Genomic DNA, 22,304 nt, shown 5'->3' on the forward strand with positions numbered 1-22,304 from the left:
CTTGTCCTCTCATCTCAGCTCATCTCACTTCTGCCAAGTTCAAAATTATATGCTTTGCACTTTGCTTTATTCATGGCAAAAAGGCACAAAAATAACAAGTATGTAAGTGCGTGCTAAGTGAGGTTAAACGACTGCGAGATACTCCGTAATACATACATATTTAAAAACTGAAAGTGTTAAAGATTAAGAAAATAATTTAATTTACTCCTGAGATTGTTCAGACGTTCTTGTTTTATAATTTATTTTCAAATCACATATCACAGCTTTCCTTTTATTATTTATTACATTTATATTAACGATATAACGAAAACAAACATGAAAGCAACAGTCGAGTGTGCTCGACTGCAAGATGTCCGCTACTCATTTTAAATAAAAGCAGAACAGAACGTAATTGTTCTTAAGATAAACCAAATTAATATACCACAAAATACTAATACTTAAAGCAATATTTGGTATATTGATACTACATTCAAAATATACAATAAAGTACAAAATTTAAAAAATTGTCAGATTCTCAGACACAACTAAGATCCGATGGGAGTTTTTTTTTCCCATACCTAAGAATTACTTTAATAACCTTCTACAATTTTTATCTGAGTGCAATCAAATTTTCAGTAATCATAAATACTGTAGCTTCATATTATTATATAATATTATTAAAAAAGAAAAACAAACAAGACAAGAAAAAATAATTACAATTAATCAAGCCGTTATATTGAAATTAACTTAAAATTCAAAATCAACATATTTTCTTTATAATTTATTACATTTATAATTATGATTTATAGTCTCAGATGTGCAATATTTCACTATTTTATAGATTTACCACAACGAACACACCTCTTTTACAATATTATTAGTGAGAAGTCACGCAAGTTCTTCTTTGAGTCGAAAAACATTTTTTTTGAAAACTTGTTGGACCTTTTTTTTAGTTTTGTTTTTTGGGTTTTTTCTGTGTATCCAAAAATAGGCTTGTATTCGGTAGTTGAAAAACTGCGCCAGCCAGGCGCTAATGTTGTTTTAGTTTTGTTAATTTTTGTTGTTAGTCGCTTGATGCTTGTTGGTAAAAGTGCCTAAAAAGTATCTGCCAGCCTGGCAGCCAGAGTGTATCTATAGCTGTATCTGTGTATCTGTTAGATGTTCTAAATATATTTTCGTCATTTTTATTATACTTCACGTTTGCTGAGCGCGTGCGAAAAACTTACAAATGAAAATTGTAATATTTTCGACAGCAAACAAATTTGACTTGTCTCTGAAAAGTTTGTTGTATCATTTTTTTCGTGCTTCCTTTTTATTTTTTTTTTTTTTTTTTGTTGGTTGGTTCGCAACAGACGTTGAAAGCCACAACATTTTCTAAGAATTCTTGTAGTTTAAGCTAATTTAGATTTTTATTACATTCGTTATGCAGAAGTTAATCAATCAAACTGTTACGATTGTCAGCATCGCCCCCTGCATTATTCATAGGGTTGAGATTGAGATGCAGATACAGATGGGAGATAACAATTCATCAGTTTGCGCGCTTGGCGCTTCTCCAGTTGCCAACGAGAAATGAATTTAAATATAAAGCTAAAGCTAAAGCTGGCGCCGCAATGACTTTGACCAACTGCTGCTGCTGTTCAGCTCCTTTTGTAAATTGACTTGGCGCAGAATTACAAATCGTTTGCGATTAGCAATTAAAATTGCAGCACAACAGAAAACAGAAAGCAAAACAAAGACTTCGATTTATGTGTGAGGCGACGCGTTGACTGCACTTGGACTCCACACTCGGTTCATTCTCGGGGCCAAGTAAATCTCTTAATTACTCGCCATTCTCCTCAAGCCAGTTTGCACTCGCAGTCGCCGTCACAGTCGCTGTCAGCATCGCAGTCAGCGTCAACGTCGACGTCGACTGCAACAGGTGTGCGCTTATTAACTCATTATAAAAACATTTGAGTGCAGTTCGATTTGCTTTTACTCGCAGCTGACTGAAAAGCATTTCAATTGCCACGGCACTCGCCCATTTTCGACTGCGTGCCAATGTGACTACAAGCCCCCCTCCCACTCTCCTCTCTGACACTCCCCATCCGGGCATAGGGTGGCACCTTGCACATGGAGCGGATTAATCAATATCCAATAATAATTGATTTGAGACTTAACACATTAATCAGCCTCGCATTAAGAATGCAAAATGTAAATAAATTGTTTATTATTTTGTTTTCATTTCAATGCTGCTTTTCCTGTCTCTTGAGTCACCCCAATGCAGCAAAATACATGCGAGTGTTTTACAGCATGCAATTCAAATGCAAATTCAATTTGTTAAATGATTTTGCTTTGAAATCTTGCAACTTGTTTTGCGTGAGTTGGCAATTAACGCCATCCGTCGCATATCCATCTATCATAATTTTATTTAGTTAATTATAACTTCAGCGAGTACGATTGCGAGTACTCGCATGTACTCACATTTATTCACAAGCTGTCTCATTCAATTTGCATGTCTCTCTCTCCCTCGCTGTTGGTGTGTCAAATTGAATCTACGCTCGTGTTGAAGATGCCATTAAGATACTGCGTCAGATACAAGATAATTACTTACCTCCTTCCCTAGCGATGCAGCTGAACCAGAGATGGATTTAACGAGGACTTTTTGGCCATTTACTTCCTGTTGCGATGTTATCCAAGCTGTCAAAGTTGTTCGACAATTATTATTATATAAATTAATGCAAAATTCGAGCTGAAACTTCCGCAATACAAATTTGAAAGTGTCTCCAAAAAACCAAAAAAAAAAAATCATATTCTACTTATGCAGGCAGAAACGCAACTAAACACATTCCAAAAACGACAATCAAAATTTTCCCACCACATTCTCAGACAAGCAAAAAACCAAAAAAAAAGAAGAAAAAGTGTAATCAAATAAAATAAAAGTATCGGGGCTACAACAATGACCATCAAGTTATGTGATACATTTGTCATAAATGCATATAATGTTAAGTTGTAGGCAAGGAAAAGTAAATACAGAAAAAGTGCTGGGATCAGCTGATTCCACATAGAATTACTGAATGAATGACCGAGCGAGCGAGTGTAGGAAACTTGATCTGATATTTCATGTTTAATTCCTTCACTTGACAAGTTGTGACCATTGTGCGCCAATTGAGTCATCAGCCATAGAAGAAAGCGCAGCGCCAACAACTCTCTGATAATAACTTGGAGGCACGGTTATTGGATATACGTGTATGTATATGGATATGCGGAGATGGAGATGGAGCGGATCGACAACGACGACGACGACGACGACGACGACGGCAAACGGATATACAATATAAACGCGCAAGGGCAGCACAATTCAAAGTTTCTCATAATAAAAAAAGCGAATGATACTCGTAATCGTCTCTGGTGGCAGAGTCAGAACTTGAACTTGCGAATATATTTTATCAGCACTTTTCTCTTCAGCAAAATACAAAACTGGAACTGCAATATTATCACACATTGTTGTGGCTATAACAATAATAGCGCCACAGTTTACCACAATATCATTTGATGTCAGAAATCGAAGAAGTAATGACCATAACCTAGCTGTAGATAGTATTGTCTATTGCCTAATAAGCTAAACAATTGCTTAGCAAACAATTATTAATCGATTTGCAATCAATTAGCTAATCTTATCTCAAGTGCATACGATACAAATAGCTCCTATATAAGGCACTCTCCATAATTAGTTCGGCATTACAAGTCCGCAATGAAGAGCTTCGTGTGCATTCTTTTGTCAGTCCTCTGGCTGGCTTTGGCCTCGGCTGAGTTCAATTCGTCTATATCGCTCTTTAAGAAGTATCCCGATTCCTGCACCTCTGCCAAGCCCAAGAAGAATGGCATCTACAAGATTCAAGTAAATGGAGTTCTTCTCTCCGTCTACTGCGACGTATATCTCGCTGGATCTCCTTGGTTGGTCATTCAGCGACGCTCCGATGTCTCGGTTAACTTCTACAGGAATTGGGTAGCGTATCAACAAGGATTCGGTGACATCAGCAGTAGCTTCTTTATCGGACTGGACAATTTGAACTTGTTAACGGTATCACAACCACATGAACTTTACGTTCACCTGAAGGACTTTGATGGACAGACACGTTATGCCAAATACGATCAGTTTGCCATTGGCAACGAGGCTAATTTGTATGGTCTGAACACGCTGGGAAACTATTCGGGAACAGCTGGAGATGGTTTGAAATATCATCTGAATATGAAGTTCTCAACCTATGATCGGGATAATGATAACTCTACCAGAAACTGTGCTGTCGATTACACTGGTGCCTGGTGGTACAAGACAACCCATTACAGGTAAATGCTAAAATGTTACCAATTGATATATCGATAATGATCTCAGCAACGATCGCTCTAAATTTGAAAGCCAGTCTTTAATCAATATGGATAATACCGCATAGATTTTATTGAATTACCAATTTACTAATTATTATAACTATATTTTATTGTAGCAATCTGAATGGTTTATACTTTGGCGGTGATGTTTCCGCAAATCAAGTGGGTCGGGGTATAACTTGGTATCATTGGCGAGGCGATCGGTATAGTTACCAAGAAGTGCACATGATGATACGCCCAAAGTAAACAAATGCATTCAATGAATATGTATATATATAAAAGTTGTAAATATATCGATAGCTATGAAAACATCAATAAACATAATAACTCTATAGTAAATCAATTAATTTATCTTATCTGAGCTGATAAAAGCTCTTTGTGACTATAAAAGGGACCCCGCAAAATTACTTCATTGATACGGAACAGCAATGAAGACAATTCTCTGCATTGTTATGTCAGTTGTTTATTTGGCTTTAGCCACGGACAAACAGTATCCTGATTCCTGCTCGACTGCCACGGCAAGTGGCATCTACAAGATACAAGTCGGGGATCAAATTTTATCCGTTTATTGTGAAGCGGGTTACGAAGGCAATCCTTGGTTGGTCATTCAACGTCGTTCGGATATCTCGGTGAACTTCTACAGGAATTGGGCAGCTTATAAACAAGGATTCGGAGAGCTGGACAAGAGCTTCTTCATTGGACTGGATACGCTGCACTTGCTGACCACATCGCAACCACACGAACTCTACGTTCATCTGCAAGATTTTGAGGGACAAACGCGTTATGCTAGCTATGATCTGTTTGCCATTGGAAGCGAGGCAGATTCGTATAGTCTGAACACTTTGGGAAACTATTCGGGAACAGCTGGCGATGGACTCAAATTTCATCAGTACGTGAAATTCTCAACCTATGATCGGGATAATGATGACTCTGTCAGGAATAGCGCTGTCGATTACACAGGTGCTTGGTGGTACAAGACAACGCATTACAGGTGAGTTAACTGTAACTGTCTAACTGTAACATTAAACCAAATATTGGAACAAAATATTCTTTTAAAATGTGGTATTTTTAGTTTCAATAATTTGAAAGGTTGTTAGAAAGCAAGAGATATTCATTTTGAATTGTTTAAATCCCATTTCTATTATTAAGAATTGTTCTCTAATATTCTGAAATTATATTTTGTTGCAGTAATTTGAATGGACTTTACTTGAAAGGAGACTTTGACATAGATCAAGTCGGTCGGGGTATAACTTGGTATCACTGGCGTGGCGATCAATATAGTTACAAAGAAGTGCACATGATGATACGACCAAAGAAATAAATTTAGTGAATTTCAAAAATTTGTTACACTGCAATATCTCTTTTTGTGACGCGTATATTACAGAGATAATCAACTAGTATCAACAAAAACCAATCTAATCAATTCGAAGAATTGTGGCTATATTTAGCAATCTTAAGTCACTTCTGGGTATTTAACAGAAGTGCAAGGCTCAAGGAATATATCTTCTATACTTCATATATAAATCATTACCGAATAGCTGTCTGCATTTCCTGTCTAGTTCTCTAAGCTGTCAGTCAAACCAAACGATGTACGAGTGTGACTGCGACTGCGAGTGCGAGTTCGAGTATTACTTTCATTCTGACAAGCTGAGTAATACCTCTTTTGTTCTAGGTAAACTGAATAACCGGTGAGTGCCAACGAATATGAATATGATGACGAGACGACGACGACAGCACAATTGAGTGCCACCTACAAAATGCATACAAATACTTGAACAGGCGACAAACAAACAAATGAACAAATATTTACACTAACGGGTGGAGCAAACCGAACTGGAAGCGATAAAATGGTTTTTATGATAAATACATAATACCAAAGGTACACACACACACATACATACATATACATATATATGACTATGCTGTCTTTTTAAATGGGACACAGACGTCTTGTCTACAACATTTGGCACATCTTGAGCATATAGTGTAGAGTGTCGACTGTAGAGTGCAAGTTGGGCTGTCAAAGTGACAGTTTTGAAATTGATTACAGTGACAATTGTGTGGCTGGCCTCTGAGCAAATAGCACGACTCTCTGATGGCTTTAAAACGACATACTAAAACTACACAAAGCACACACATAAACGTGTAATGTAGTACACATACATACACTTATGTATATAGATTGACAGGCAGACTGAAAGATACTTGGTTGAGCCAACACTACAGTTCCCCATGATTGACAGGCCACACGTGCTAACTGCGTTTATACGTGTCCACCGATCTATTGAAATAACATTACCAACAACTTTCCAGCTACTCCATTATTTGAAATGAAATTTCTTACATTCAAATTTATGAATTTAATTTGTTTAACTAAATGATTGACAATATTTATATGCATTCATTTTCATAACACTAAAAATCGCTACAATCTTTTAACTAAACTTAGGACCGAAGTTTTTAATTATGAAATTTTATTAGATCTATCTGCTTAACTAATTGAATAACAGTAATAAGTTTTTATTAATTGGTATAATATAGAAAAAATACGACATACTTTACAACAAAACTTCATATATGTTACATATGTATATTTGAAGTGAAATGTTTCATGATAAAATGTTATGAGTCTTTTATCTAAATTAATTTATACTATATTTGTAATCATTAAATAGTGGTAGTAGTAGCCAGCTACTTCTTTGATTTAAAATAAAGAGTCTAATAACATTTTTGAGCCCTCACAATTAGTTTATATGAAAAAGTAAAACAGGCAAAAAAATCTACGTATTTATGAGATACATATTTATTATTTATTAGCCTTACTTGTTCAACCAGATAAAAATCAAATATAGAAATACAAATATTCTACATACTTTTTTTAACTAATTCGTCAGCTCATCTGTATGTGCGCAGAAATTTCAAATAATGAAAAATAAGACTTATTTGCCTTATTAACAGATGAACAACAACTGTTAATTTTTATTGTTCAAGATATTTGTATATAGCAAAGTTCTACACATCTTCTTAAACGAAGTGAAATTACCTTAATCGATTTATAATACACAAATCTGTATTATGAAATCAGGAACGCTCAAATTTCGTCAAAATGTGCAATTGTCAGTAATTCAATTACAGTATCTCGACGGGGTTTTCCAGCATTCTCCTAATCAGAGTTAAGCAACTGCTGCTTGTGGAATTTCCTGACAATGCGTAATCCCATTCCAGTGTTTAATCTCATTATTATAAATCAAAAACTATTTCTAAAGATATGAGTGCTTCGGCGAATTCAATTAAGATTTTCCCGAAGCGCTTGCCCGCATAAACGTTTGACGTAGAAGCATTTGCCAAGTCCAAGACCTAACCCATTTTTCGCAGTGTTATTGTACACTTAGAATTTTAATTGAAGTCCAAAGAAATATTGGAGAAATTCCAGGCATGCCAGCACGATCGAAATTGATTGCATACACCTACAATGGGCATATATTCTGAAATGCCGGCATAAATGGTTGCTAAACCTCAGCGGGGTTATTGAGATACGCGACACTGGCTGTCAAATATTGGCAAACAAATTGACGGCAACAGCAAAACACAACAAAAAATAACAGCAAAAAAAAAGAGATGCAAAAATTCACGTCACTAACGAACGCTGTGCGAGTGCACAAAAGGTGATATTTATGTGTGTTGAAGGGAGGCAAAGTGAGGTGGAAGAGGGGACAGCGCACAAAATACAACACAAGGTGACCAGGTGAACAGTTGCCCAGTTCCAGTTTGAGCTGCGACCACGTGGGTCGGTCTCTCACACCTGGAAATAGCATTGTGGCAGAGTCAGGGCTGGGTAAACGACAGGGCTGGGGAAATGGGACTGAGGGACAGATGGAGAGAAAGAGAAACAGAAACCGAAACAGGGATAGGGGCCGAGCCCTGCAAATAAATTAAGTGCCATGTGAAAATATTTCACGCGTGCTAAAGTCCGCACTAAATATGCTTTGTACTCGTAGTTAAAGTTGTTGTTGTTGTTAGTGTTATTGTTAGTGTTATTGCTGCAGTATCCATGAGATACAAATCGGCGTTGCCGTTGCGGTTCATTAATTCCGCGGTGTTTGACAAATGCAGCGCCAGGAAACAACAACGACAACGACGTCGACGACGACGACGACGACAACGATGACGATGACGATGACGACGAAGTCGAGCCATGGACTGATTTGAATACTATTTGGTCGATGTGGCGGCATTTGCATTTTTAAACGATTTTCCCATTTGGTTTCCCATTTGGTTTTTGGGCTTGTTGTTGAAATTATGTATGTAAATGCCTGCTGACAACTCTCAGTTGTCATGGGTTATCAACATTTGAACCCGCACTTCACGATAAGAGGAAGCAGCCACAGCTACAGCTAAAGCCACAGCCACAAATCGACAAACATTTACATTCACTCCAATGTACATAAATATGTACGAGTCTATATATATGCATATGTATGTGCTTACTCGGATGTCCAAACTTATACAATACCCTGCATAGCTACACATGATTTCCAGCCACGCCCCGCACATAACGACAGCATGCGACAACAAGATGAAGAGCGAGGAGATCAAAGTGCTTCCCGTACATGACAATCATGTTTTTTAGGGAAGCTCTTTAACAAATAATTAAATTAATCATGATTTTTACTTTTTCATTTATGTAACTCATTAAATCGGAGCATACTCCAAGGGGAAACTATTCAATACATTCAAGATCTTGTATACATTTAGTAAAAGTGTAGCATTTACTTGGTATAAATATAGTATATATCTAGTATAAATCTAATATAAATTTAATATATATCTAGAATAAACTTTGAATATATCTATTATATAAATCATGTAAAATTCGTTAGGTGGCAATTAAAAAACGATGACGCACATTTATTACTGCTAAATTAATAATAAATTTGATTTATTTATTTATTTAATATATTAATTCGCAGCAGAAACTAATCAATACATCTGAAATCTAGTAACCATGTGTTATAAATCGAATATATAAAACATTTTAGATTTATTAAATTTACATGCAATCGCAGACATTTATATGGTTGATTAGATTAAATAAATGTATTATTAAAACTTTTAATAATGATCTATTTATATATCTATATTTATATATATATTTTAATTCGCTTTGTATGTTTTCTTATTTCATTTTTTTGAAATGTTAACGCTAATGATGAATAATAAATGTTTTTATAAAGCATATAAATTGCCATTTACATATTAGCTGGAGACAAATTCGCTGACATGATGCCAATTTAATTGGCGTAGCGCATATGCAATTCTTTATATTTTTCTATACGGTATACATTTTAACATACAGAATCTACGAACACACTTCTACATTCCACAACACCAAAGTCTTTCGCGTTCGATGCATAAAAATTAATGTTGGCAATCTGTAAATTCTTGTAAAGCGTAACTCAAACTCGACACACAGAACAGCTGCACTCACATGTTCACAGCCAAGGACAGGCCTCCATTTGGTGCTTAGAGATGAGCCACGAAGCCTTGATCGATTATTGATTGCATTGAACGATTATGTTGATCAAAAAATCGAATTGCAGATTGTATCGCTATTCGGCAATGTTCCAATTTGAATTCAAATAAAATACACTTCGAAACTATTTTTATTAGTCAATTAAGCGCATTACTTATTGTCAAATTAACGATTATCGTTATATCAAATCAATAAACTAAATTATTTGGGTGTGCGGCCAACTATCGATAGATAGCAATCGGTTACAGCCCACACAGCGCCATCGCCAAGCAATGCAGCAGTTGCAACTTGCCAAACAGACTTGCAATTTGAATGTAATGCTCTATCGAAGAGTATTACGAGTTGAGTGTGGAGTTGAGTATGCAAAAGCGATATTTCGGAATATTCAATTACACATTTACAAAGTTGAATTATTAGAAAATATTTCATAATTGAAATGCTGTTTTTTTTTTTACTTGGATTATTGAACTGTACAACTGTCTACTTGATAAGTACAATAATTATTAAAAAAAAAACATTTCTAAATTAAATTATTATATTTTTTAATAGTTGGATTATTAAATTTCATAATTTTCTATCACATACGTCGAATTACGTCGACTTATTATTTAGTTTGATTATTAAGCTACACAACTACTTTCTGCTTAAGTACAAATATTTTTTTTATTAAATTATTATATATATTATTTATCTTTGATAATTAATTATTAATTATCGGGTTATTAATAGCAGCATAAATCTCTCTTTATTTGAACTAATATATATATTTTATTTGTTGCTTAATAGTCGAGCAAGTAAGAGCATTTGCTGTTCGGCTCTTACACAAGACTTGCATCTAGCTGTTCTCACTTGTTCTCGTCTTATTTTTGTTGCCTTTTAATAATTTTATTCCACGGTTTTATTTTTATTTTTATGCAATTTATTTGCTCCACAGCATATTTCTTGTATTTTTCATTTGTTCCTTTTGCTTTTTCGTTTTTTTTTTTAATTAAAAATGTGGCCAAGGAAATTTGTGGAAGGAAACGGCTGCGTTCTGAGTGCCACCTTGTGACCGAGGCTGAGGCTGAGACTGGGGCTGGAGTTGTTGTAGTTGTTGTTGTAGTTGGTGGTGCCGTTGCATGGTTGCATGTTGCTTGTGTTGCAGGTTTACAAGACGACAACGCTTGTACGACATGCTTTTCTGCATCGCGCCAACGTTGCATGCCACCAGCCGGGCGGCCAGTCACAGATAGACAGCCGAACGGACAGACGGACGGACGGACGGACAGCAAGCGAAATGATCGACGACGTTGCAAAGTATTAAAGTCAGCGACACAATCTGCATATTAAACAAGGAAATCCACGACATGCGACAAGCCGAAGTGCAAATACTCTGACCGATTAAAAACTTGTGTTTTATATGCACATTGAAGAAGTGAATAAATTTGATTCAGACTTGTTCCATCAGCTAATGCTATTCACTGTTTGTGGCATGCAACGCAATTGCAACTTGTTGCACCGTACATGCACACACATTAGCATCTGTCTGTCTGTATGCGAGTAAGGAAATTAATACACGCCTGACAGACCCGCCAGACGGGGTTGCAGGTGTTTGCTACGAGTTTGGCCTAGAGAACCGGAAGGTGCCACAGTGCAGGATTTGGCTGCAGCAACAACAACAACTGCAACAACTGCAACAACTACAACAACTGAAAACTGCAAAACTGCCAACTGCAACAGCTGATTGGATTGGCAGCGGTCGCAGCTTTTGGCCTGGCCCGTAACTAATGAAGCATTTCGATTGTGCCAATTCATGTTGCTATTCATTAAAGTTTCGCAGTCAGCATTACGAGTGCCTTCTGCACTCACAGTCTCACACACACACACACACACACACACTCACGTACACTCACACTCAGTCGCATTCGCAATCGCATTTGTAATCACATTCGTATTTCATATGCATTTGCTGAACTTTGCTGCCACAACTTCCGCTGCGAAAAAAAAAAAAAAAAACTAAAAAAAACGAAACGAAACAAAATAAATAAAAACAAAACGAACCAAAACACAAAAAAAAAGAAAACTGCCTTACTGGCAAATTCAAATTAAATGTTGCATATGTTAAATGCACACACCCAAACATATGCACATATGTATGTATTTGGGTACACATAGTCTTGTATACTAAGTGTGTATAAATTCAATTCTGTGGCACGAACTTTGGCGCCTTTGATAAACGAAACAAAATTGAATAAGATTGCTTGCATTCAAAGAGTACACTTCCTTAAATCGTTTATAAAGCAGAAGTTAAGTTAGGTTGCTTTGACTGATACCATTCGAGAAGAAAAAGACTGAGAACAAGTAAGAAAGCTTTATTTTGAATGAAAGCAAAACAGTTCGGTATTATACTTAAAATGCAACAAATAATATATTCGAAAATACTAAAATATGCCGGAGGCCATATTTGATATATAAATGAAGTTCTACGAAACTTACTCGAAAGTCCAAAATATACCAGCTTGTCATCAAAAGAAGCTAAGACTCGATTGCAGTAGGCTCAATTTGCCATACAGAAGTATTTCTTAAATAACTTCTAAAATTTTTACACGATCGTAATCAAATTGTCAGGAAACAACAGGAATCACACCATAGTTATTATTGACTATACGACTCTAGCTAGACTCAAAACTAAGCTTGTCGGAGATGCCTCCTTCTGCCTGTTACAATGGCACAAATTTATAATACCTTTCTACCCTGGGTGGAGGGTATAAAAAGCAGAAGAAAAGATTATTAGACTGATACGATTTAGCCAAAAAGCGAAAGATAAATATCGATCTCTAGTATTAGCATTCCTTAACATAAATAAATATCTAATCAAAGATCAAACATTGTTTACTAATTTATAATACATAATTCTATGGAATAATCATAAAAGAAAATTCAATGCATTGTTCTTTCATTTAATTTCTTTTCATAGAGAGCTAAGAAAAACTGCAACATGCTTTCAATTAGGGTGGACGTCTTTGTTATGGTTATGAAAGGTTTGCAATAAAATATGTTATTATGTGGCACACAAGCTGACAAAAATTTTACGACTTTAACTAAAGCGAAAGAGACTTGAGCTAAATCGGTAGAAACAAGTTTAAACGGAAATTCTTTGAATTGTGAAGTTATGAGATGGTAAAGTGAAGTGTGGAATTGCAATAGTTGATAGAAAAATTATGTAAATGAAGATGTGATGACTCAATGCTGACTTAGTCAGCTAGCATTTGCATTGGGTGTATTAAACTATCCAGCTAAGGTGTTAACATTAAGTGCGAATAAACGAATTGTCAACAGAAAGACGCCACATGTCGCATTCGCAATCGCAAGTGGCAAAGTGGCAAAAGGGGCAAGTGAATGAGTCAAGTCGCATGATATTTTCAGCTAGTCGATGACGCTGCGGACATTTGGCGATCAATGTACGGATACATTTGGCAAATATGTAAGCAGACGCAGATACACAGATACGAGATACAAATACAAATGTACAGAAACAGATACAGATACATTTCGAGCGACGTTCTTGACGCGTCGTTACAATTCCCAAATACTTTTCAATAGAATGTCAACGGTAAAAATTGCTGAATAGCACGAGGCGTCGCTCGTCTGATGGGCGACGAGTCGCCACAGCAACAACAACAGCAACAACATCAATAAAAAAAAAGAAGACAACAATTTTTCAGTGATTTGAAGCGTTTGCTTTGCTTTGCTTTGGTTTGCCAATGATCTTTTCTTCAGCTTCTACTTTGACTTTTTTTTCGTTTTGTTGTATTTTATAAATGTATCTGTATCTGTATCTGTAAGTTGTATCTGAGTTTGCTGGCTGGCTCCGGCTGCCTTTTGTAATGCAATTGAAGTAAATGCGGCGACTGCGTGTGACATTTTTCTCTTGCTGCTACTGCTGCTGTTGATGTTGCTGCTGCTGTGGTTGTGGCTGCTCGATGCTCGATTCCCGATTGCCGATCGCTCTCCGCTGGCAAAGCCATAGAAAAACTTCAAGCGATGCAGCTGATGCGACACACTACAACAACTACACGCACTTCAACATGCATCAATCTGTAGCTGTATCTCTCTATCTGCATCTGCATTTGTATCTGTATCTGTATCTATGCTTTGAGCTGATATCTACTAGAGCGTCGCTGTCGTCGTCGTCGTCGTCGCCTTGTGGCCAATGTAGCGCGACCATTGATGAAAGCTGAAAGCGACCCGGGCCCGTTGGTCATTGAACTGCCGCTGCCTCTGTCTCTGCTTCTGTCACTGTCTCTGCCTCTGCCTCTGTCTGTGTCTGCTTTGATTTTTCTCAAAACTAAAATATTTAAGTAGTTCGACAACAACAATCACAACAATAACAACAATGCGATGAACGTCAAATGACTTTTCCGCTTATCTGCTGTTAATTGTTTGGGTCTTTCTTGATTCCGTTTGCTCGACAAAAAGGCCAAAATGAAATGCTTACGAGTTGGGATTGGTTCGGTTCGCTTCGTTTCGATTCAGTTCGTTTCGGTCTTGTGCATAGTTAGCATTTTGTGGCCCCTGGCCTCACACACACACACTCGCACACACACTCTCTGCTTCCTTTCCCGTACTGAAATGTATTCAGCATATATTTTATTGTATTGTAGTTGAGAGTCTCTACTGTGTATTTGTGTATCCACAAGATACTTGGCAGCGTTGCGTTTGAAGTGTCAATTTTGAAATGTGACTCGTTTTCACTGATTTCAATTTCCACCTCTCTCTCTCTCTCTCTCTCTCTCTCAGGCGTTGGCAAATGCACAAAAATGCTTTTCCTATAGCATTTTAGCCGTATGTATTTTAGGGCACAAAACAAAACGAAAGCAACAAACCTCACAGAATGTTCCCATGTTTTGCCACCTTTCTAGTATCGCAATAATCTATGTAGGCTCTACAAGGCATTAATTCTTACGACTCCATGCTCTTTATTTAATTTTAATGTTTAATGTATTTCATTAAATCTATTTAGCATTTCATTGAACTATTTTCTTACAACTAAACTTGTACTTTTCTGTGTCGCCTTGAGCAACACAAGAGTCTGTGTTTGCGTTTGTTTATTGGCATATAAATTATTTAACGTGTATGCCACGACCTAGTATTTTAAAATTCACTTTAAAACTGAAAACAGAATATATTGTGTGTATAAATTCACTACACATTTGTCAGGCCTTTCAGCTTGTGAACTGATGTTATAAATTACCTACAAACTATCAATTCAGATTGTAGCAAAAAATATATTTAATAACATTTTTAAATTATTGAGTTGCATAAATTAATGCTCAATAATGCCTACTTTATTATACAAACTTTATTTTATTTTAATATATTTTTGCTGCGCAAGAAATTTACATTTATCGTAATAATTATAAAATAATTACTCAATCTTTATGTTATACGTTTGAAAGAGAAGATAATTTTCAACAGTAACATTTAGAAATTAATACAAATTAGTTGAAAAATATTAATTTTTAGCGATGTCTAAATATTTAAAAAGTTTAGTTTCATTTTTATATAAATATTAAAGAATATTCAATGATATAACTTAATTGATTTCAATTGACTAAAAAAAACGCAACTTTTTTATATATTTTGTATCTTTTATTACTATATTTTTGCTGCATAACTTTTTGCAATTATAATTCGTAATAAAAATGATAAAATTATTGCCCAATTTTAAATGGTATGCAGTTTAATACAAAGATCATTTCCAAGAGTATAATTTCGAAATGAATAAAAATTATTAGAAGACATACTATAAATCAATTTTAAACAACGCCTAAATATTTGAACACCTAACAAATGTCAAACATTATGCAAAACTCAGTAAATAAATGATAGAATTTTAATTGAATTTTAGTGTTATGCATTCCAGAAATAGATTGGAAACTTTGTAGGGTAGAGCATAAAGATTCCCGCTGAGAACTAAATACTTTTTATTTATCAGCGATTTAGAGGGAATTTGATTTGTATGGCAGGCAATGGCTGACTCGCCACAAAAGAAGTGACAAATAATTTCCATGTGCCTCACCTCGTGATATAAATTGCGTATGCAGACCCACTTGGTCAGTTTCTGAATACAAATCTATGCGTTTTACATAAAGAAAGAGAAGCACAAAAAGGCAGAAAGCAGAAAGCGAACTGCTAGGCAAAGCATCGACTCCAGACTCAGACTCAAACTCAGACTCAGACTGAGGCTATGTTATGCTACCTTTTCCCCTTTGCTGCATTGTATTTATGGTAAATGAGTTGAATTTGTAATCGATTCTATGAGTCCGGTCTGGCTGACGTGTTGCTTGCGCCCAGTGTTCAAAGTGTGTTCTACTACTTCTACGATTAAATATGCGAGTCCGATGCTCGGCTTTTGTTTTATTACATCGACTTACCCATTTGCTGCGGCTATTTTTGTGCACAATTAAAATTCAATTCAATGCAATTGCAGTGCCATTAAAGTGCACCATAAAATGCACATTTCACACACACACACACACACACAAATGCAATGTATAATAGAAAGAAATACAAAAATTGCGTATGCGTAACTTGTGTGCAGACATTTTTAAGGTTTTTGGAGAAAGGTTTTCTTGTATTCTGCACTTGAATTGAACCTGATATTATTTACCTGAATTTGTTATGGTTATTTTTGGAATTTGTCTCGGCTTTACGATTAAGGTCGAGGCAGAAGCAGAGGCAGAGTCAGAGGCAGAAAAAAAAGGTCTCAATTTAATGAAAGAAAGTTGCATTTTATGGGCAATAGAAATGCTGTGCTAATTGTTAAATTGATTAAGCCCATTATCATCAATTGTCATACTCTCTGATGATATGTCAATTGGAATGTGCTTAATGGCCCATGCTCTGGTAGAAATATAAGATTTATGTGATTTATGGTGGGGCAAACTTTCGAAATTTCTTAAAATATGTGAACGTATGCGAACGTACTCATATAGTTGTATCTGTGTATCTTGTTCATGACACTTAGCTAACTCAATTATGTGTAACTCATATTAACTTTGTCTGAGGGCACACAACACAACACAACAAAACACAACAGAGCAGAGCAGAGCTGAGCTGAGCAGAGCAAATGCGAACACTTGTGGGTTTTCACTTTCACAATGGCCGGCAAACTGAGTGGCATAGATACTCGTCGGACATGAGGAAGCTCACAGATACTTAGATACGCGCAGAGTATCTGCGGCGGCTGCCTGCTCGACTTTCAGGCGTCACATGAGCAATGAGCAATTGAGTGCTGTCATAATAAGCATAAGCAACAGACGCACACAACAACAGCAACAACAACAACAGCAAACAGTAACAACAATTGACAGTTATAGATACACTGACAAAAGTATCTGTATCTGCAGCTGTCAACCAATCGTCGTTGCCATCGTCTGCGGTTCATTGGCTTCTGCTTTAGGCTAACTTGTCCCCATGCCCCAATCCATACAATAGTAACGAAATAACAATAATCATCATCATCATCAACATGGTCATAATATCCATCTGGCTCACAGTTCGCTTAACAGTTTTCAAGAGCGCGATACAATCGAACCGAATGTATCTCAAGAATACTTTTCTCATGCTGACTATTAATCATGTGGCGTCTCAAGACCCGTGTGTGCGCGTTTTGTGACGTTGTAAACATTACCCGGGGCGTGAAAGTCATAATAATTTACTTACATAGACACACTATATATAAGTTGTTGTTGTTGTTGTTGTTGCTGTTGTTGTTGCAGCACCATTGTACAACTCCTTTCGTCATAACAATTAATATTGGCCTCGCCAAATGCCACAGCACGTGCGACTCAGACTTTGACTTCAGCTTCGACTTCGACTTCGACTTTAGCTTGGACTGCGACTGCGACTGCGTTTGGGCTTGACCAGCTCGCATTCTTGACAAGGCAATAAATTCAAAAAATATGCTCGAATATGGCCATAAATTAAAACCTTACATCAATTCAAATTGTTCTCCTCTCCTCCTTTTCCCTCCCAGTCCCGAAAGAATGGTCGATGGCTGCTTTGATTAGGTTTTGTCGACAAACGCATTTGAATTCGTTTTATCTATTTAGCCCCGATTCATTCACCTACATACATATGTATGTGTTTCTTCCACCAGCTGTTGCCCAACACTGTTTACCCCCTCTTTTCACCATGCTCAGTTCGATTCTTTGCTTTTGCCTAATGGGCTGCCGTGATCAGCCCAAAAGTCGAACACAACGGAATTCCATTGATTTCATTTGCATATTGGGACTAATTGAGCACAAAAATTGTAAATTTGTCGACGGGAATTCCATCAACGTTAATGGAGTCTGCCTGACTAGAGGATACTTAATAATCAACTAGAATTATTATACATTCTCGGTATCATATATTTTCAAATTTAATATGTAATTTCTGTTACATTCAAAGTACAGAAATGTATTAAGCATTGCTTTATCAAATAATTTTATAGAAATATATTTGAATTAATTAATTTTAGCTTTTCTTCGATCTTAATACCATATGAAAGAATAAATATACTTTATCTAAACAATGCCTTTCCTTAATATGTCATTTCAGATCCTCTAAATTCACATTCTTTTTATTGCTCTAACTGTATATCTTAACGAAAAATATTCTAATCGTTAATCTAAGAAAGTATATCTGAACAATGCCCAACCAAGAATAAATTTATCAAATTTCAAAGTCTGCTTGATTCGCAGATAATACAAAATATTAAATGTAATTTCTGATTAATTTACAATTATATTCATAGATACATTTTTGATTTCTTAAATTCGAGTTTTTTCGATTTAATTGCTATCTAAGAGAGTACATCTAAACAATGCCTAGCAGATTCTACCGATGTGTAATTTCTGATTATCTAAACATTACATTTTTCGTATTATACTTTCTGTATATCTTAACTATAAATAATCACAATAAACCAATCATAACCCCAACTATTCATTTACTAAAAGATTTTAATTCTATAGATATATTTTAGGTATCTTTAATCTTTTTTTCAACTGTATTACAAAGTGAAAGAATATATCTAAACAATGCCTGACCCATAAATAAATCTTTCAAATTTAATTGTTAACAACATGTTTATAAACATTTGTGCCTAATAGATATGTTTAAAAATTATAAAACTTGTAATCGATATTTTGGATATACTCATCTTTTTCGGTTCGTTGATAAATTAGCTACAAGAGATCTTCTCTTCAATATTTTGAGTAAGACGATCATTAATAACTTATGTATCAATAACTTGATTGTGAGCGCGATCAACCGGACACTTTGTTGGTGTTTTCGAGTTGAGTAAAGTAACTTAAGTTACAGCAGCTTGGGGATTGGCTAAAATAGCTGCAGCTGGGCCGTATTACGAGTTACGAGTATCTAGCTTGAAATTAGTATCGAGTCAGCGCCGAGCAATTAGAATAAATTAAGTAAAGTCGCGTTATCTATCGGGGATACAAATGCAGGTGAAATCAAAGGCGAGGAGTAGAAGGTGCCGTCAGTCCGTACGTCAGTCCGTCCGTCCGTCTGTCTGTCTGTCGGAGTTGCCGGAATGTAAATTTGTTGCTACAAATGAAACCCAAATAGGCAGAGAGAGAGAATCAAAGATCGTAGATGAATTGAAATCTGAATACGAATACGAAAACGAATACGAATTCGAGCCGTTGAATCTAAATTGAGGTTTAATTTTCATTGTCTGCGTGCTGTTAGAAAAACCTGTTCTGATTTTGTAGAGCCCGATCCAAGTGATCACCCGATCGCACCCCCTCCCCCGTCTCCAGCGGTAGTAGTTGTCTTTATTGCGGGCAACTCTCGTGGTCACTTTTGTTGACTTAATTTATTGACATTAGCATTTGTTGTTGCCAGTGTTTGTGACTGGGCTGTTCTGTATTTTTTTTTTTTTTGTCATTTTCGCTTCAGTTTTTGTTTTTTCGGCTTTTATTATATTTAAGCAGTTGATTTGCTTTTTATGTAAAAATATTTTGTTCATGCATTCTTGCCGAGAGACACCTGACTTTGGTGCCAACCGGTTGAGGCACGAATCGAATTCGAATCAAAGTTACAACAGCTGTTTCGCTGATTGGCTCAAAAGATGCGGCATCCGATAGAGCTAATGAGTATACAACGATGGCTGCTATACCAGCAACCAGCAACTATCAACTAGCAAGCAGCAACCAGCATTCAGCTTCAAATTGTCATAGCCAGATAATTTTATTAGAAAATTGCCGTTAAAATTCATAAAACACACACATAGAGACAGAGAGATAGAAACTGAAACTAAGTAGTATGCATATGGACAGGCCAATTAATTTTATATGGTTCATAAAATTGCACAATGCTTTGATGGCTGGCATTAGACATTTAATTTGCCTGCCCTCACCTGCCCCATAGTCGCATCTTGGACTCGCTTAATGTGTAAAACTAACCACAAGTAGTTATGTAGTTTGGCTTCTTTTTTATTCGTTTTAATTGCTGACGCTCTTTGTCCACAGATATACGATTTTATACACCTGATAATAAATCTCTAAACATTCAAATATAATGAAATCTGGCATTTAGGAATGTGCTTAGTCTAAAGTGCTCGACCAGAAGATACTCTTTCATTCGAAGAATTCTGTGTAGAGAGTTTATATATGCATTAATACTGTATTAAAGAATATAAATTTAAGATAGTTAAAATAGGTTATTACTAGAATGCCCTAAGATATGTTGAAATGTATTCATTCCATTGTTAAGTCTAAGCAAAGCTTTGCTTTTGCTTTGCAAAGCTTACAAACTTATTTATTATTTAGTTTCAAAAATCCAACACTCATTTTACAACTGTATAATGTAGAACATTGTAATTTTGAGGCTATTTTTTTTAGAGATATTTTTGATATGTATTAGAATAAAAATTCTAACACTCGCTTTACGGCTTTTTAGAAAACCAATTTGTAATTTCTGGGTTTCAGATATCTTAAAATCTTAAATTAAGATTAAGATTAAGAAATTATGTTGTGATAAAAAACTTATTTATAATAGATATATTTGTTTATAAATTCCAGCACATACTTTAAACATTTTTAGCGAACTGTTTCAATGTAGTCAGAGTAACAATTCAATACTTCTATCAAAATTTGAATTATGACAAATAAATTATCTACTAATCAACTGGTTCCCAGTTTACGGCTTCAAACTTATGCTACCCTTTTGAATACCTCCATATTACTGCGGGGTATTGCATATTAAAATGAAAACACCAGAAATCCAACAAATTTCACACAAAATGCAATAAGAAGAGCGTGAAAAGACGCAACGCCCACGTTTTCACATTAACATAAAAAGTAAAAACAAACAGTCAAACAGCCAGATATCCAATGAGAAGAAAAAGTGAAATAAAAAGCGGAAAAGAGAAGAGATTGTCACTGCGCTGTGCTTTACAAAGTGCTTAATTTATTTATAAAAGCTTTACTCACCTCAAAACATCAAGAGTAAAAATACATTTGATCGTAAACTGGAATTTTCTACGTGGGACACCAGGAAGCTGTCCTCATCAAAATGCGGCATGTATTTAATTTTATTTTTTTGGTTGGGATCATTTCATAATCAGAATCAGTTCTTGCTTGATTTTTCCAACTCACAAAATGCTTTTTCATTTCTTTTATTATATGCTATAGAAAATCAACTTATTTTAGTCTGAAGTTTTTCGCGCGGAAAATTCTTTGTGTTTTGTTTCAAATTTATTAGCGTAGATTAGTTTTGGTATTTCTCTGCTTGTTGTTGTTTCTGGTTTTATTTTCGTATCTTTTATGTTTTTTATTGTGTTGTTTTTGTTTTGAAGCTGCCTTGGATTTTCACAGTTTAAATTTGGTGTGTGCGGATGAAAATGTTGAAAGAGAGATATTTGTGGCATAATTTGGCAGCAATTTGCTTAAAATTTGTCATAACATTTGCACGATTTAAATACAATCCGAAATGTGTGTGAAATGCCAGCAAATTAGAATATTAAGATTTTCGACAGTATTCATAATTTAATTCGATTTGGCCATAATATTTGTTTAAGTACTTTGTTTATTGAATATACGCTGAAAAGTATGCTAGCTATTTTGTGTTGATTTATTGTGAACACATTCACAATAACCGAAACTGTCAATTTGCCAACTAAACGATTTGCTCTGCTGTCTGTTGTAGAAGTCTTGAGTCGTTTAAGTTCACTGTTCAGCCATTGCACAATTGGTTTTAATTAAATTCGTTTTTCGTCCATTTCTTAAATTTCAATTTGTGCTGCAGTTCAGTGGTAATTTGTTCATAGATTTTTCACACTCACTAAGGATACTCTAAGCACTCAGTTCCTGTGCCAACTTGGCAGCCCCTGCGAGCTGCGGCAACTGAATGACATGCCGTCGCATGTCCAGGCACG

At 35.6% G+C, this 22,304-nt stretch overlaps 2 protein-coding genes and 1 long non-coding RNA gene across 5 annotated transcripts; 2 read left to right on the plus strand and 1 right to left on the minus strand.

Moving 5' to 3' along the window:
- Nucleotides 1-1,290: 1,290 nt before the first annotated feature.
- Nucleotides 1,291-21,871, minus strand: LOC127565770 (uncharacterized). 3 transcript variants are annotated; one of them, XR_007955133.1, is made up of 5 exons: nt 17,857-17,896; nt 17,585-17,796; nt 2,570-2,655; nt 2,440-2,510; nt 1,291-2,371 (listed from the first exon to the last, which is right to left on the minus strand). It is a non-coding gene; the product is annotated as an uncharacterized LOC127565770 (long non-coding RNA). The 3 variants fall into 3 exon arrangements; XR_007955135.1 differs by lacking the exons at nt 17,585-17,796; nt 17,857-17,896 and adding an exon at nt 21,361-21,871; XR_007955132.1 differs by having other exon boundaries at nt 17,585-17,891.
- Nucleotides 3,684-4,687, plus strand: LOC117569899 (ficolin-1-like). Its single transcript, XM_034251240.2, has 2 exons — nt 3,684-4,305; nt 4,461-4,687. The coding sequence occupies exons 1-2, from the start codon at nt 3,710-3,712 to the stop codon at nt 4,588-4,590; spliced, it is 726 nt and encodes a 241-aa protein (XP_034107131.1). The 5' UTR covers nt 3,684-3,709; the 3' UTR covers nt 4,591-4,687.
- LOC117566485 (ryncolin-4-like) lies at nt 4,746-5,684 on the plus strand. The gene is made up of 2 exons (XM_034246018.2): nt 4,746-5,335; nt 5,533-5,684. Exons 1-2 carry the CDS (start codon nt 4,773-4,775, stop codon nt 5,663-5,665), a joined length of 696 nt encoding a protein of 231 aa, XP_034101909.1. The 5' UTR covers nt 4,746-4,772; the 3' UTR covers nt 5,666-5,684.
- Nucleotides 21,872-22,304: the final 433 nt, after the last annotated feature.

The sequence above is a fragment of the Drosophila albomicans genome, chromosome 3 (assembly GCF_009650485.2).
Source record: "Drosophila albomicans strain 15112-1751.03 chromosome 3, ASM965048v2, whole genome shotgun sequence".
Taxonomy (NCBI): domain Eukaryota; kingdom Metazoa; phylum Arthropoda; class Insecta; order Diptera; family Drosophilidae; genus Drosophila; species Drosophila albomicans.